Raw genomic sequence first — 11,775 nt, 5'->3', positions numbered from 1 at the left:
AAACGTATAAACTGAACTCCTGTTGTATTATCCAAACAGATGTACAGCCTCTATTTTAGCACTCAAACCCCTCCCTTCTTGGGTTGGAAGTTACGCTTCAATGACCATGTTTTGGTTGATCAATTTTATGTTTTTGTTGTGAATAATAAGTCAAGCCCCCGTCTATGGTGTATATCTTGTAGGGTTTATATGAAAGACGGCAAAATGTTATAAGGGAAGATAGGACATGCAGAGGTTTGATTTACAAGATGATATGCTGTGTAGGCCTCGATGTTTTAAGATAAGATAAGATAGTCCTTTATTAATCCCCCTTTGGAGAAATATACAGGTGACCAGCAGTACAGTGGGAACATTTTTCCCACTGAAAATTCTTTCATGTCACAGAAAAATCTGAAGCCAACGCGGTGAGTATTTTCATTAGATTTATTTGATTTATTAACCACTGCTGGAATAGGTAACAGATAAATATTATTTTCATGTAACATGGACAGTTACCCCAGGTGTACACAGTTGTGGTACAATAAACATACACTTGTGGGTGAATAAATATACATGAAACAAAAATGCCGGAAAGGGATGAGTAAAGCCTCCAAATGTGGAAGAACTGTCTAGAAATGCATGACTGCCGTGTACTCAGTAAAAAAAGCACAACCTCTTTATGTAGCCATTCATATTTCCAGACTAAAATATATATTTACACTTTTCTTTTTACAAATGGGTGGACCTAAAATGTATTTATATTAACCCCCTTAAACTACACACCTCAATCATTTAATTTCTATAAATTATAATTTACACTCAGATTTTTTTTCCTATATCTCCACTAGTTGTTATTACTATTATTGAACTTTTTTTTTTAATGAATCATGTAATAGTGGTGATGGATTTTGGTGTCAGCTCCGTGTTTTAGTTCTGGACAAAAGCTGCTGGAGCAGAACTATCTCCAGATCCGTTTCTAGAAGAGCAGCTGGTAGGACTACAGGTTGACGATATGAACTATACACGTAGCTCTACATGTATAGATCATATGTTGCTAACATGTGGGCTTTATTTGTTGTACACGCATGTTGCTATACATGTTCATGGGTCAGGCACAAGACATTCACAGTTACTCGCTATCGTCTAGAATCATACGTATCTGTGAAGGATGCTTCATTGACAATTAGTACGGTAGATAAGGACAGGTCTGAAGGGGCGGAATGGGTTATCTCGTTTGACCATCCAGATATTCAAGTTTGCATTTCAAAACGATCTGCAGAGAGAAAACGAACGTGAACCCGCGAGGCCAGGGTTTGGCCGGTGTCCACGAGGCTGATGAGCGGGAGCATCCATTTTGTTTTAGTTTTGTTACACTACAACGTTATTGCTGAATCGACTGATTCTCTTTTGATATGAAAGGAATTTCAGAAAGCCTGAAAACACAGCTCTGTTTAGGTCAACACATGTTTGTATCGTTGCATATTAAAATAAAAGATGTAAAAAGTCAAATGTAGGAAAATAGTCCATCCTAGACCGGATTCATTCTTCAACATTTATCTATTACGTTAAGAACCAGTGTGTACAGAGTATTTAAACGTAAACAGTGAATGGTTGCAGTTGGTTAAACGTAATAATAATTTGGTAACAATGTCATTTTCGTTTAATACAGAACACTCTTCTTTTGTTCTTCTGAGGAATGGTCAGCGTTGGGGAGGGAATGAACAGGACACATATTGTTGGGTAATGGGTATACCTACTACATTTCTGTGGAATGCCATTTTGTTTTAAAATAGTGACGTCACTTATGGGGCGGGGAAGACCCGCAGCTGTCGTTACCGTGGCAGCTGAGAACTGACCCCTCCTTTCCTCGAGTGCAACAAGAGCATTCACAATATAAAACCAAGTAAAACAACAGTGATGATATCAGAGCCAGTCACATGCGCCCCAACGCCCACTGGGAGGGTCAAAAACTTCTCTTTGGGTACCTTCAACACTGCCTTTAGAACCTCAGGCACTTCCTCTTCCGGTCGCCTCCACCAGCAAAAAAACAAAAAGAGGCTATTTTCAGTCTTTCAGTCGTAAAAAAATAAATAAACGCCCATTCTAGTTTCTAAGCTTTGCACCCTTTTCAAAGTCAGTCGCGGGCCTTTCGGGTGGTCCAGGATGTTGTGGTGGCGAAGGGGATTCAATCACGGAGGACAAGCGATCCCCGCCTATTCATTAAGGTGGTCCCCTGTGAGATCTGCGTCTGTCTGCATCGACCACGTCCGACGGGATCGTACCAACACCCGCACCCCCATGCGGAATGTCCCACAGGCCCTTCGCCCACGTCGTGGTTCCCCCTGGTTGAGCCGTGCCGTTGAGTCTGTCTCCAGCACTCGGGCAGGGCCAGGGATGGACGGATGGATGGAGTGTGGCGGTTAGGGGGACAGGTGGTCAGGTGGGAGGCTTCACATGAGGTGGTCGACCGGGGGTCCGTACGAAAAGCCCGGGAAGGCGCCGGCCGCCTCCCGGACGCTGTTGGTCACGGCCAGGCTGTCGGAGTTGAGCAGGGAGCCGCTCACGGGGAGGTGGGTGAACTCGGTGTCAAAGTGCCGCAGGTCGGTGGGGCCGCTCTGTGGAGGAGGAACGACCAGGTTCAAGGCATAACGATGCATCCGGCTCTGGATGGATCAGTGACTCAACCCGCTATTACGCTAACCATGTAGGCAACACGCCTTGTAGCGACCCAGGTTTGATTCCCACCTGTGGCCCTATGCCACCTGTCGTTCCCTATCCTATTCGTTAGTGAAAATTATGAAAAAAAAACAATAAACCTACTGTTTACATGATGTGCTTATTTTGTGTTGTCATGGTAACATTAGCACTTGTGATATCGTTTTATCTTTCAGTTGAGAACCCTGACTTTTTTGGTGCATTCAATTATATTTATATATTATAAAAATAAAGAGATTAAAAAACCCTACTAAAATCGTGATTGTACAAAAAGAGTTAGGACGTACCACTGAGGGGATGAATGGAGGGGTGATTTTCCTGGCCATCAGGTCGTCCCAGTTGATGGGCGAGAAGAAGGAGTGATGCTGAAGCTCCAGCTGTAGTGTCACACACACACTCGGTCAGACCAGCCACAGAACACAGATTTAACCCGCAGCTCTCAACGCACAAACTAGCTTTAAATCCCTTCCCTGTAGTGACATCACAAGTGGGAGTGTCCTGTCCATTAAGATGTTTGAATGAGCACACTCTCGGTAGAGTCCCCCTGGCCAGCGGATCCACCAATTATAAGTCTGGGATGAGCGGTCCCACTCGGGATGTCACTAACGTAAAGGGTCAGATCGGGGGTCTTTAAAAGCGACGTTGTGGACTCACAAAGTCGTCCTTGGAGCCCAGCCTCTTGGTGCGGTCCTTCTGCAGCAGACCTTCCAGAAGCTCCCGGCCAGAGTTGGACACGTTGGGCTTGAGCACGGGGGCCTTGTGCAGGATGTTGTGGTACATCTCGGCCGTGTTGCGGCTGTAGAACGGCGGCTGAGGAAACCCACAAACACTCGGTTACATCCTCCCTTCGCTGCACGGAAACCTCTTTATAACAGAGTGCTGGAGCATTACAGACTTAAGGATCAATATGCTTAAGTCTGTTTGGATCCCTTTATGGCTCCGGGAAAAACCAAGGGCCAAATATAGTGATTATAATAATTCAAAAGGTTATCATTTAAAAAAGACGATAATATGAATGTACTTTGCTACGAGGCCTCTATTGATTTCATAAAGCCCGTAAATACAAATCAACAACGTGGTGAATAGTGTAACATTAAAATCACAACATCATTATTGTGAGTGAGCTTATGGCAGCCAGGGCTATGCGAAGCATTGCGATTCTGTCTAAAGACGTTATAGGAGATTACATCAACCCGATGAGTAAGCTGTCTCACCAGGCCATAGAGCATCTCGTAGAGCACGGAGCCTAGGCACCACCAGTCCACCGTGCGGTCGTATGCCTGCTTCTGGAGCACCTCAGGGGCCAGGTACTGCAAACAACAACAACAACAACAACAACAGAACCATCAACACAAGCCAGGTACAGCAAACAACAACAACAGAATCATCAACACAAGCCAGGTACTGCAAACAACAACTCATACAGAACCATCAACACAAGCCAGGTACTGCAAACAACAACACATACAGAACCATCAACACAACTCTGGCCAGGCCGAGTCATCATCCTTAACTATTTAAAGTTAGTTAGCTAGTTATGTTTTAAATAGCGTGTGTCAAGGAGGGTGGTGGTGTGTGGTCTTTACCTCCGGGGTGCCACAGAAGGTGGAGGTGGTGCTGTTGTCCTCCAGACCTTCTTTGCAGAGTCCAAAGTCTGTGAGGACGATATGACCCGAGGAGTCTAGCAGTATGTTCTCTGGCTTCAAGTCCCTGTGGTCGAAAGACAAAATGATTAATATATCCTACTTTTCTTAATTAAATTAAATTATATGATATAATTTAATGTATATTTAATCATTACTTAAGTAATATTTGATTTAATTCAATTGATTGATAATCCATTTCCATTTAATATTTGATATAATACATCAGATTGATATTGATTTCGTTCCAAATGTCCCATTACCAAATGTAGCATGTAATTGCATTTTTTCAAAAGCCCCCTAGAGGGCGCTGTAGTCCGGCTCATAACGCACCTGTAGACGATGTGTAAAGCGTGCAGGTAGCCGAGGGCGCTGGCAATTTCCGCCGCGTAGAACCTTGCTCGGGGCTCCAGGAAAATCCTCTCCCTCTGTAGATGGTAGAAGAGCTACGGGGCGAAGAAATAAATCAAATGATAAGTTAGTATTTTAAGTAAAACAGCAAATTGCGTGTACGTATGGTCAGGGAGTCTCTGCATGGACCAGAAGATGGCGCAGGTCCTACCTCTCCGCCGTTGACGTAGTCGAGGACGAAGTAGAGCTTGTCTGTGGTCTGGAAGGAGTAGTGGAGGCCCACCAGGAAGGGATGCTTGATGTTCTTCATGAGCACACTGCGCTCGGCCATGATGTGTCTTTGCTGCAACACAGGATGTACAGGTATGAGTAAAGGTAGGATGTGTACACATGGCTATGATACACATTTGAGCAGGCCATACAGGAAGTATGCATATGAAAATAATATGATGACAAACTATACGCCGTAATACTAAAGTTATGAGTTTATGTCGAATACTAACCAGATGTTCTTAACTAATCTGAAATTGTAATTAGGGTGTAGGTCTACCGATATGATAACAACTCATAATCAATAATGTAAATGTATATGTTTATTATATTATACGTTCCCCTTCGGTCGGGTTAGTATGAATGCGTCCAAGTATCGGCAGGCCTGTAGAGATCAGGGGCTGTGTGTTTGAAAGATGAAGGGGCAAGGGGGGGGGGGGGGGGGGAAGAGACTCTCACCTCCTTCTTCTTCATGATGATCTTCTTCTGCAGCACCTTGACAGCGTAGTAGTTGGTCGTCTCCTTGTGCCTGGCTAGCAGAACCTGACACATGGACAGAAGGTCGGCGGGTAAGCATTAGCGAGCAGATTCAGCCGTGACGACGTCACAATGACTATAAAGGGATGTCGAGGCTTCAGGCAGTGTGAGTTGGGGGAAAAAAAACTCACCTTTCCGAAGCTGCCTTTGCCGATGATTTTTAGGTAGTCGAAATCGGAGGGTTTGATCCTGTTGAGGAACAACACGGAGCGTTTAGGATGAGGTTAAAAACACACACACACAGAGAAAACACAGACAGAGAGAGAGAGAGATTTCCTTGATTCATTTCCCCTCTCGAATAAATAACCTAACCTAACCTTCTCTTTAGAAATGGAGGTAACAATAGCACTTACTGAGTCTCCTCAGCCAGCGAGGTCCTGGAGGTCAGGTATAACTGAAAGAAAGCAACCGTATGATATGAGGACACGGACACGGCACACATCAGAACACATTAGAACGTATGGGTACGCTTCCCAAAGGAGGGAACGGTGACTGGGTCGGAGAGTGCACCTGTCCGTCTCTCAGGATGGCCTGTTCGATGTCCTCGTTGGGGTGCTCGTCAATCTTCATGAAGTTGTTGACTTCCGCACTGCAGGGGGTGGGAGAGAGAGAGAGAGAGAGAGAGAGAGAGAGAGAGAGAGAGAGAGAGAGAGAGAGAGAGAGAGAGAGAGAGAGAGAGAGAGAGAGAGAGAGAGAGAGAGAGAGAGAGAGAGAGAGAGAGAGAGAGATGGCGAGATTAGGGGGCGGTAGAGAGATAGATGGAGAGAGAGGAGAGGGAGGGAGATAAGGGGATGGGAGAAAGGGGGGGGGGGGGGTAGAGAGGGAGAGAGAGAGTGGGGGAATGATGAAGAGGGAGGCGGAGAGAGGAGAGAATGATAAAGAAGGCGGGAGAGAGAATTGGAGATAGGAAGGGAGGGAGAACACTTTCAGATAAAACTTGCATCAGTGTGTGTTAAAATAAAATGACGACCGAATATGTTACGACTGGACTTCATTTGGCCTGGCTTCCCGGCGACAGTAAAAACGCCATCTGCTCTGCAGAACAGACTTGATGATCTAAAGAAAAGTCCCCCGTCCTATTAATTGAATTAACCCCTGGGGTGTACTGCAGCGGATGAACCGGCTCACGGCCTGGGAACGGACCTGTCCTTATCCCGTCTCAGACGTATAAAGCTGACCTGCCGTGGGAACGCTTTCGGTCGGATCAAACCAAAACACCAACAAAGGTAGATAATCACCTTGTTATTATTATAATTGTATCGTTACTATTATGGTATGCTGAATAGTGTGAGTTGAGGGTGTCCTAGTCGGTGTTCAATGCGAACGCACTTACGAGCGTGGAGGAGGTCACCGCTCTCGCGGGATAACGCAGTGATCCCGCGGTAATAATTTAATTACAGGTTTATTCCCGTCTCGAGGACAGAGGGGATTTAGGCTGCAGAAAAGGTGATTAGGCGCAAGTGAGCCAGAGGAGTAGTTCGTCATGAAAGCGGCTATTCCTGGTTCCCTTAATGCTTTCTTCACCTTCTCGGAGACGCGATAAGGAGCTTGGTTCCAGGGAAAAATGTGCAGCCAAACGGGTTCCGTGCAACGAGGACCACTGTGCATACACAACGTACCCGCACTGAGCAAACACAACTATAAAAGCACGGTGTGCAATCACGCCCTCCATGACAGCGCACGGACATTAGATTATTCAGTTCACTTTTTCTTTTTTACAGACTGGATCCTGGTCCGTGGTAAATATAGGTGGTATTCGAATGCCTACTCACTGTTGGCAGATGTGTGGCGATGAGACCAGCCTCTGGATGAAGTCGTTGAGTCCCATCTTTCTCTCCTTAATGAAGGCTGTGGGCAAAGAAGGGAACACACGCGCGCAAACACACACAGAAACACACACACGCACACACACCTACGTCAATACGGTGGCTTGTCAAGGCACGCATTGCTTACTCAGTGCGGTGCGAAACACACTGTCAGTATAGCAGCAAGGTAAATAGCTCAAACACGACCGTGGGGACGATAGCAACCCATAATGTATAATATATGAGTGCGTTATGTGCCGCTGCGTTACATTTGCGCATGGGCCGCTGAGCGGTTACGCAACCATTCCTTTAGCCACTATCACCGTTGAACGCCTCAATCTTTAAGGATTTTTTCCTGGCATGCCAACATAGTCACACTGAATTAGTCGAGTATTATGAAAACGCTTATGTTCCGTTGACAAGTTTGACCATTTAGTATTTTTTGTATGAACGAAAACTCTATAGGGGAGGTCAAATGGTAATCAAACAGAATCGGTGCCGTTAGGTATTGCGGTTCCGTTTCAACCCCCTTCAGCCCCCGTTTCAATCCCCTCTGTCACCGCGCTTTATGAAACACTGAAATAAAACCCGAAACAGCGGAATACTCATTCATGATCACACACACACACACACACACACACACACACACACACACACACACACACACACACACACACACACACACACACACACACACACACACACACACACACACACACACGCGCGCGCACACGCACACACACACACTGCCGCTCATTCACAACTATACCAGTCGCGGTGTCATCGATATAGCTCACCAGTAAGTACGGATGCAAAACCCCTCATCTTGCAGTAAGTCAAGTCACAGCTTGCCTCGGTCACTGCCATGTTGAGACAATTAAAAAAATAATGGATGTATCCGAATAGAAGATGTAATCCTTGTTTTGGTCACGCGTAATGGTCCCCCAATAAGCGCGGTCTGACGTCGAGTTGGGAATACCGCTGCAGTGCCCACTGGAGGAGGCGGACGAGCTGTTATATACGGAGCACGTGGTACACCGGAGTGGGCGGGTCCGAAGGGGCTGAAACACTGCGTTGACATCACTCGTAACCAGGGGCAACGCCTGCCGAATGTGATGTCACGGGACGGGATTCCTTCACTGGCTTCCGCCGTGCGACTGCGGGGTGGCGAGAGGTGACGCGAGACACCCCGCAGATTGGAGTGGAAAGATAAAGACGATTTTCGAGAAGCCATTCGTTTAATGGAAAACCCCACCAGAAGATTTGTATCTGTTTATTTACTGTACATATAAATAGATCAACTGTAGACTATACGTCAAACGGAAAAAATGCTAATATAACAAAATGCACGTTTTTTTTTCATAGGTGCGAGTGATATTTATTTACATGCCTCTAGTTTGTTACAATATTCCACAAGGGAATGACGCGTAAATGTGAAACATTACAGTATTTGATCTGTGACCAACCATAAGTCCAAATGTGTCCATGTCAACACTAATAGTTTCCGTTGGGAAAGGTCATGGCCGAAACTATGAATTGACCTATAGGGCTATATATGGCTTCATGTTCATGTTCAGCATTAAAGCCTAACAACACAACCCCCGTGAGCACCAGCTGTGGTCCACTTAGCCTTTATCTACATCATCACTACAAAAAGAGACGTCCCCTATTAACCAAACGAATGAATGTCCGTGGGCCTTATAATAACGACAACAAAGAACCCCTCTCTCTCCCTGACAGTCCACACTGTCACAACTTTAACTCACTCACACCAGCGTCGGCGTCAGAGAGAGAAGGGCCTGGGGCCAAACAGGGACTCTTTCATAGTGGCTCACATGTCAGACGGACACCATGTGACTTGCATCATCACTTCACTGGCATGACCCCAGCCCGGCCGAGGTGTGCTGTGGTCGCTACTTCTTCTTCTTGGAAGACGTGAAGAAAGTACATTCCTTCAGCCCACCGGGTTGGCAATGAGCCCTTAGTGACTGAGCGGTGACTCAGGCCGCTGTGAAACCACCGGGCTCTCTGTATCAGACGGCCACTTTTACCAGCATGCTGTCCTGAAATGTTATTGTTCAAAAAGTTTTTATAAGGTCAGATTGTGGGGGGGGGGGGGGGGGACGGACGAACGGACGTTCCTGCCCAGTGGCACTCGGTTTTTTGTGATTATTTGAATAGTTGTTGGCTGGTTTCAGCAGAACTGATCCGACCTGATGGTTACGACCGGGTGGTGTTTCTGCTTCCTGAATATTTTGCTATGAGTCAAGGCGCAGGCATCTGTCATGGGGAAAAGATGACTCTTTCGCTGCATCTGCTGCACACGGATTGAAACACAAATAGATTATTTGATAAAAATAGCCGTGCAAGTTGATCAGACCAATCCATATGAAGCTTGCTTCTTGGTCCCGATAACCAAACGTCCATTTAGGACGCATCTGCTGGTTTGAAACCCGAGGTGGTTTGAAGTCCCGACTCACAAGTGCTGCAACCGCCCTTTTACCCGTTCTCAAACGACAGCTCCATGCCGGTGAAACAACATGATCGATTAGAACTCATTGTATTTGGCGGGCGGCCCTTCCACCGGCCCGTGGGATCGATGCCAGGGACGAACACGGTGGAGGCTGCAGCCCCGTTGATTAAAACAACTCCCATGATGAGTCACCATATCCACTCCAGCAGTGCCGGTAAAACCTCCACCAGCGACCCGGCGGCCCCTTCCCAGATTCGGCGTTGCTTTGACAACCACCACTGTGTGTGTGTTTATTCTGGGATGTTTTGATCTTGAGGGGGTCTGGCACTTCTATCCCAAGGGACTTGCAGTAAATACAGATGCATGGCAGTCGTTGAGGAGCAGGCAGGGGTTCGAGTTCAGAACCTTTCTACTGGGAGCTATTTCCAACACACTACAATTTCTTACCCCCACCACACAATTATTAAGGAGACACTTTTAACAAAATTATTTTCAGAATCAGACTCCCTTTTCCCCTATCCGTTTTGATACCCTTTCTTGCAGATGCACTGTTTAAAGAAGTAACTGAGCCCAAATGGGAAGGGTTATTGGGCCAGTGAAGTATAAATTAAGAGAAAATAATATAAGCCGATCTTCTGTTTATGGGACAGTCATACAAAAAAGTATTAATTAGAAAAGACTGTTGTTTCGTCGTCATTAAAGACACGGCTGGCCATGAGCAGTATGGCAGATGGCCAGTCCTTACGAAGCAGGTAGAGAGTTGGGTCATCTCGCTTAAAAAGGCCTAAAAGGTTTTCTGCAGGCAATGGCAATCAAACCCAGCATCTTTTGGCTACAAAACGACACAATCTTTATATTCAAAATATCAAATTCAGATACTTGTCACTGGGGACTGAATAGGCAGGCAGGTTGGTGCTTTAAGGCATCTTACCCAAGGGAGCCTATTTGTGAAACCCTGTGTACATTGGGGGATTGAAAACAGTACCTTTTCGTCTGGGAGTTACCCAATACCCTTGCTGCTACACTGCCCCCGCCCCTCCCTTAACCTCCACCCTACCCCTCCAGCCCCCCACCGACCCCTCGTATACCTGCCTGCTCCAGCCCCCCTACGCTCACCACTCATCCATCATCCAACCTTGCTCCGTTTCCTTTATTCAGCGCTTCATGGTCCAGGGGCTTGCATGTATCGTGTGTCTGTCTGTCGTGCCCATTGATGCCGTAACTGTTAAAGGTCTGGGGAGGGAGGGGGCTGGTGTGTGGGTGTGTGTGACTGTGTCTGTGTGTGTGTTTGTCTTTGTGTGTGTGTGTGTTGAGAGCACAAAAGAGTGGATGAGTAACCCATGCAGGCGAACCAAATGTCCTTGATGATCAATTGTTTGCCAGGCTGAGCCTTAGGTAACCGCAATTGAGACTTGGCTCCCGCAGATTTGTCTGAGTGTGTGTGTGTGTGTGTGTGTGTCTCTGAGAGAGTGCTAATTAGTGACTCGCTCGAAGGAGTAACCAAGGACTCAGCTGCACCCCCCTACGCAACCATGTGTGTCTTGTTGATGCGTGGCATCTCTGACTCAGAGACGTAGCGGGCTCTAATAGTGGTTATGACTCCCAGACTAAAGGTTTTGGATCCAATCCCGGCATGTCTGCAGTGTACCTGGAGGCATCCTCGGGCAAAACACTTCAACCCCTACTCACTCCTCGAGGACATTTATCTAAAATCAATTCACTGTACCTAAGCTAAAAGGGTCTACCTCACACTAAGATCCTTCACAAGAGACACCTTAGAAGTCTTGACCAAAACCTCCAGTTTAGTTGTTTTTTCCGACTCGTCTCCTCGTGTTTCCTTCTATTATTCATTCTCAGGACTTCTTCCACCAGCACCCGGCCAGGTCCTCTTGTTTTTGGCCCCGGTGTGTTGATCCCCCTGCCTCAGCTGGTTGACCTGCTGAGCTGCCCAGAAGGACCCATGGGGAGCCCTCCACAGAGAGCAGAGGCACCCAGACCTTAG

General features: G+C 46.6%; 1 protein-coding gene across 2 annotated transcripts in view; it reads right to left on the bottom strand.

Annotated features, from left to right (window-relative positions):
• Window positions 1-409: 409 nt before the first annotated feature.
• The window catches only part of si:ch211-195b13.1 (STKc_SGK domain-containing protein), a 13,954-nt gene continuing 2,588 nt past the window's right edge, over window positions 410-11,775 (bottom strand). Inside the window, exons 1-13 of one of the 2 annotated variants that reach the window (XM_030346413.1) lie at window positions 8,098-8,305; window positions 7,268-7,343; window positions 6,006-6,084; window positions 5,849-5,889; window positions 5,627-5,684; window positions 5,418-5,501; window positions 4,900-5,031; window positions 4,671-4,783; window positions 4,281-4,404; window positions 3,909-4,004; window positions 3,349-3,504; window positions 2,982-3,071; window positions 410-2,594 (exon numbers count right to left, since the gene is read on the bottom strand). In XM_030346413.1, the coding sequence (XP_030202273.1) occupies window positions 2,430-2,594; window positions 2,982-3,071; window positions 3,349-3,504; window positions 3,909-4,004; window positions 4,281-4,404; window positions 4,671-4,783; window positions 4,900-5,031; window positions 5,418-5,501; window positions 5,627-5,684; window positions 5,849-5,889; window positions 6,006-6,084; window positions 7,268-7,343; window positions 8,098-8,167 (1,284 nt within the window). In that variant the 5' untranslated portion in view covers window positions 8,168-8,305 and the 3' untranslated portion in view covers window positions 410-2,429. Of the gene's footprint in view, window positions 2,595-2,981; window positions 3,072-3,348; window positions 3,505-3,908; window positions 4,005-4,280; window positions 4,405-4,670; window positions 4,784-4,899; window positions 5,032-5,417; window positions 5,502-5,626; window positions 5,685-5,848; window positions 5,890-6,005; window positions 6,085-7,267; window positions 7,344-8,097; window positions 8,306-11,775 lie in introns of those variants that run through there. The other variant, XM_030346414.1, reaches the window with a different exon arrangement.

This window comes from Gadus morhua, chromosome 22, assembly GCF_902167405.1.
Source record: "Gadus morhua chromosome 22, gadMor3.0, whole genome shotgun sequence".
Lineage (NCBI taxonomy): Eukaryota > Metazoa > Chordata > Actinopteri > Gadiformes > Gadidae > Gadus > Gadus morhua.
The sequence above is the reverse complement of the archived record's forward strand: the minus strand, read 5'-3'. Positions and strand labels throughout refer to the sequence as shown.